We start from the raw sequence: 4,063 nt of genomic DNA on the forward strand, positions 1-4,063 counted from the left end.
ATGCCATATCCTTTAGAGTCCAGGTTCCCTCCCACCTTCATGGTGTCGCAGGGTTTCCTCTGCTCGATGTACTCGTTCATGGTGGACTCCAGAAGGTACGCGTACTTCCCCTTGGACTTCCTGACTCTCAGCACCCCCTCCGCTGTCTTCTTCACAAACGGAGACGGCTCTGCTGACTTCATGTACTGCCACATCTTGTCAAACAGTGCTATCTTCGACCTCTGTTGAGAGACAACACATTAGAACTACACCCTAACCTCTACACCCGCCACATCTTGTCAAACAGTGCTATCTTCGACCTCTGTTGAGAGACAACACATTAGAACTACACCCTAACCTCTACACCCGCCACATCTTGTCAAACAGTGCTATCTTCGACCTCTGTTGAGAGACAACACATTAGAACTACACCCTAACCTCTACACCCGCCACATCTTGTCAAACAGCAATATCTTCGACCTCTGTTGAGAGACAAAACATTAGAACTACACCCTAACCTCTACACCCGCCACCTCTTGTCAAACAGCAATATCTTCGACCTCTGTTGAGAGACAAAACATTAGAACTACACCTTAGGGTAGGACGGTATATGGTATTTTACTATATACAGGTGTTGATACACAGACCAGTGTGTTCTACTATATACAGGTGTTGATACACAGACCAGTGTGTTCTACTATATACAGGTGTTGATACACAGACCAGTGTGTTCTACTATATACAGGTTTTGATACACAGACCAGTGTGTTCTACTATATACAGGTTTTGATACACAGACCAGTGTGTTCTACTCTATACAGGTGTTGATACACAGACCAGTGTGTTCTACTATATACAGGTTTTGATACACAGACCAGTGTGTTCTACTATATACAGGTGTTGATACACAGACCAGTGTATTTTACTATATACAGGTGTTGATACACAGACCAGTGTGTTCTACTATATACAGGTGTTGATACAGAGACCAGTGTGTTCTACTATATACAGGTGTTGATACAGAGACCAGTGTGTTCTACTATATACAGGTGTTGATACACAGACCAGTGTGTTCTACTATATACAGGTTTTGATACACAGACCAGTGAGTTCTACTATATACAGGTGTTGATACACAGACCAGTGTGTTCTACTATATACAGGTGTTGATACACAGACCAGTGTGTTCTACTATATACAGGTGTTGATACACAGACCAGTGTGTTCTACTATATACAGGTGTTGATACTCAGACCAGTGTGTTCTACTATATACAGGTGTTGATACACAGACCAGTGTGTTCTACTATATACAGGTGTTGATACACAGACCAGTGTGTTGATACACAGACCAGTGTATTTTACTATATACAGGTGTTGATACACAGACCAGTGTGTTCTACTATATACAGGTGTTGATACACAGACCAGTGTGTTCTACTATATACAGGTGTTGATACACAGACCAGTGTGTTCTACTATATACAGGTGTTGATACACAGACCAGTGTGTTCTACTATATACAGGTTTTGATACACAGACCAGTGAGTTCTACTATATACAGGTGTTGATACACAGACCAGTGTGTTGATACACAGACCAGTGAGTTCTACTATATACAGGTGTTGATACACAGACCAGTGAGTTCTACTATATACAGGTTTTGATACACAGACCAGTGAGTTCTACTATATACAGGTGTTGATACACAGACCAGTGTGTTGATACACAGACCAGTGAGTTCTACTATATACAGGTGTTGATACAGAGACCAGTGTGTTCTACTATATACAGGTGTTGATACACAGACCAGTGTGTTGATACACAGACCAGTGTGTTCTACTATATACAGGTGTTGATACACAGACCAGTGTGTTCTACTATATACAGGTGTTGATACACAGACCAGTGTGTTCTACTATATACAGGTGTTGATACACAGACCAGTGTGTTCTACTATATACAGGTGTTGATACACAGACCAGTGTGTTGATACACAGACCAGTGAGTTCTACTATATCCAGGTGTTGATACACAGACCAGTGAGTTCTACTATATACAGGTGTTGATACACAGACCAGTGTGTTCTACTATATACAGGTGTTGATACACAGACCAGTGAGTTCTACTATATACAGGTGTTGATACACAGACCAGTGTGTTGATACACAGACCAGTGTGTTATACTATATACAGGTGTTGATACACAGACCAGTGTGTTCTACTATATACAGGTGTTGATACACAGACCAGTGAGTTCTACTATATACAGGTGTTGATACACAGACCAGTGTGTTCTACTATATACAGGTGTTGATACACAGACCAGTGAGTTCTACTATATCCAGGTGTTGATACACAGACCAGTGTGTTCTACTATATACAGGTGTTGATACACAGACCAGTGAGTTCTACTATATACAGGTGTTGATACACAGACCAGTGTGTTCTACTATATACAGGTGTTGATACACAGACCAGTGAGTTCTACTATATACAGGTGTTGATACACAGACCAGTGTGTTGATACACAGACCAGTGTGTTCTACTATATACAGGTGTTGATACACAGACCAGTGTGTTCTACTATATACAGGTGTTGATACACAGACCAGTGAGTTCTACTATATCCAGGTGTTGATACACAGACCAGTGTGTTCTACTATATACAGGTGTTGATACACAGACCAGTGTGTTCTACTATATACAGGTGTTGATACACAGACCAGTGAGTTCTACTATATACAGGTGTTGATACACAGACCAGTGTGTTGATACACAGACCAGTGTGTTCTACTATATACAGGTGTTGATACACAGACCAGTGTGTTCTACTATATACAGGTGTTGATACACAGACCAGTGAGTTCTACTATATACAGGTGTTGATACACAGACCAGTGTGTTCTACTATATACAGGTGTTGATACACAGACCAGTGTGTTGATACACAGACCAGTGTGTTCTACTATATACAGGTGTTGATACACAGACCAGTGTGTTCTACTATATACAGGTGTTGATACACAGACCAGTGTGTTCTACTATATACTGATCCCTACTCTGGAATAAGTTAGATAGCTAGCTAGATGAAGTAGGAAAGAACATCTAATGTAACATCGTATAGGGTCCCCTGGGAAACATTAGCCAACACTTTGATCCCTACTCTGTCACAATAATTCCTACCTGGCTTATCCATTTGTTGTCAGCACTTTGAATACAACATTTTCAAAGTGCTGCCCACTATATACCAATTACTAAATCACAAAAATGTAAACCCAACATGTAATGCCACGATCGTTAGAATAAATGGACCAAAGCGCAGCGTGATCTGGGTTCTACATTTCTAGGTGAAACTCGCAGCAAAACAAAAACAAATCTCAAAACGAAACGTGAAGCTAACAATAGTTCTAATAGGCAACTACCCATAGTCAAGATCCCACAAAGTACAAAGGGGGAATGGCTGCCTAAATATGATCCTCAATCAGAGACAACGATAAACAGCTGCCTCTGATTGGGAACCATACCAGGTCAACATAGAACTATAATTACCTAGATGACCCACCCTAGTCACACCCCGACCTAACCAACATAGAACTATAATTACCTAGATGACCCACCCTAGTCACACCCCGACCTAACCAACATAGAACTATAATTACCTAGATGACCCACCCTAGTCACACCCCGACCTAACCAACATAGAACTATAATTACCTAGATGACCCACCCTAGTCACACCCCGACCTAACCAACATAGAACTATACCCCAACCTAACCAACATAGAACTATAATCACCTAGATGGCCCACCCTAGTCACACCCCGACCTAACCAACATAGAACTATAATCCCCTAGATGACCCACCCTAGTCACACCCGACCTAACCAACATAGAACTATAATCCCCTAGATGACCCACCCTAGTCACACCCCGACCTAACCAACATAGAACTATAATCCCCTAGATGACCCACCCTAGTCACACCCCGACCTAACCAACATAGAACTATAATCCCTAGATGACCCACCCTAGTCACACCCCGACCTAACCAACATAGAACTATAATCCCCTAGATGACCCAC

At 41.8% G+C, this 4,063-nt stretch overlaps 1 protein-coding gene across 1 annotated transcript in view; it reads right to left on the reverse strand.

Annotated features, from left to right (window-relative positions):
- LOC124021173 (glutamate receptor 2-like) overlaps window positions 1-216 on the reverse strand; it is a 29,165-nt gene extending 28,949 nt beyond the window's left edge. The window contains exon 1 of the mRNA XM_046336522.1: window positions 1-216. This exon is cut by the window's left edge and continues 27 nt beyond it. Coding sequence (XP_046192478.1) covers window positions 1-194 — 194 coding nt within the window. The 5' untranslated portion in view covers window positions 195-216.
- Between the last annotated feature and the right edge of the window lie 3,847 nt (window positions 217-4,063).

Source organism: Oncorhynchus gorbuscha, unplaced genomic scaffold, assembly GCF_021184085.1.
Source record: "Oncorhynchus gorbuscha isolate QuinsamMale2020 ecotype Even-year unplaced genomic scaffold, OgorEven_v1.0 Un_scaffold_1076, whole genome shotgun sequence".
Lineage (NCBI taxonomy): Eukaryota > Metazoa > Chordata > Actinopteri > Salmoniformes > Salmonidae > Oncorhynchus > Oncorhynchus gorbuscha.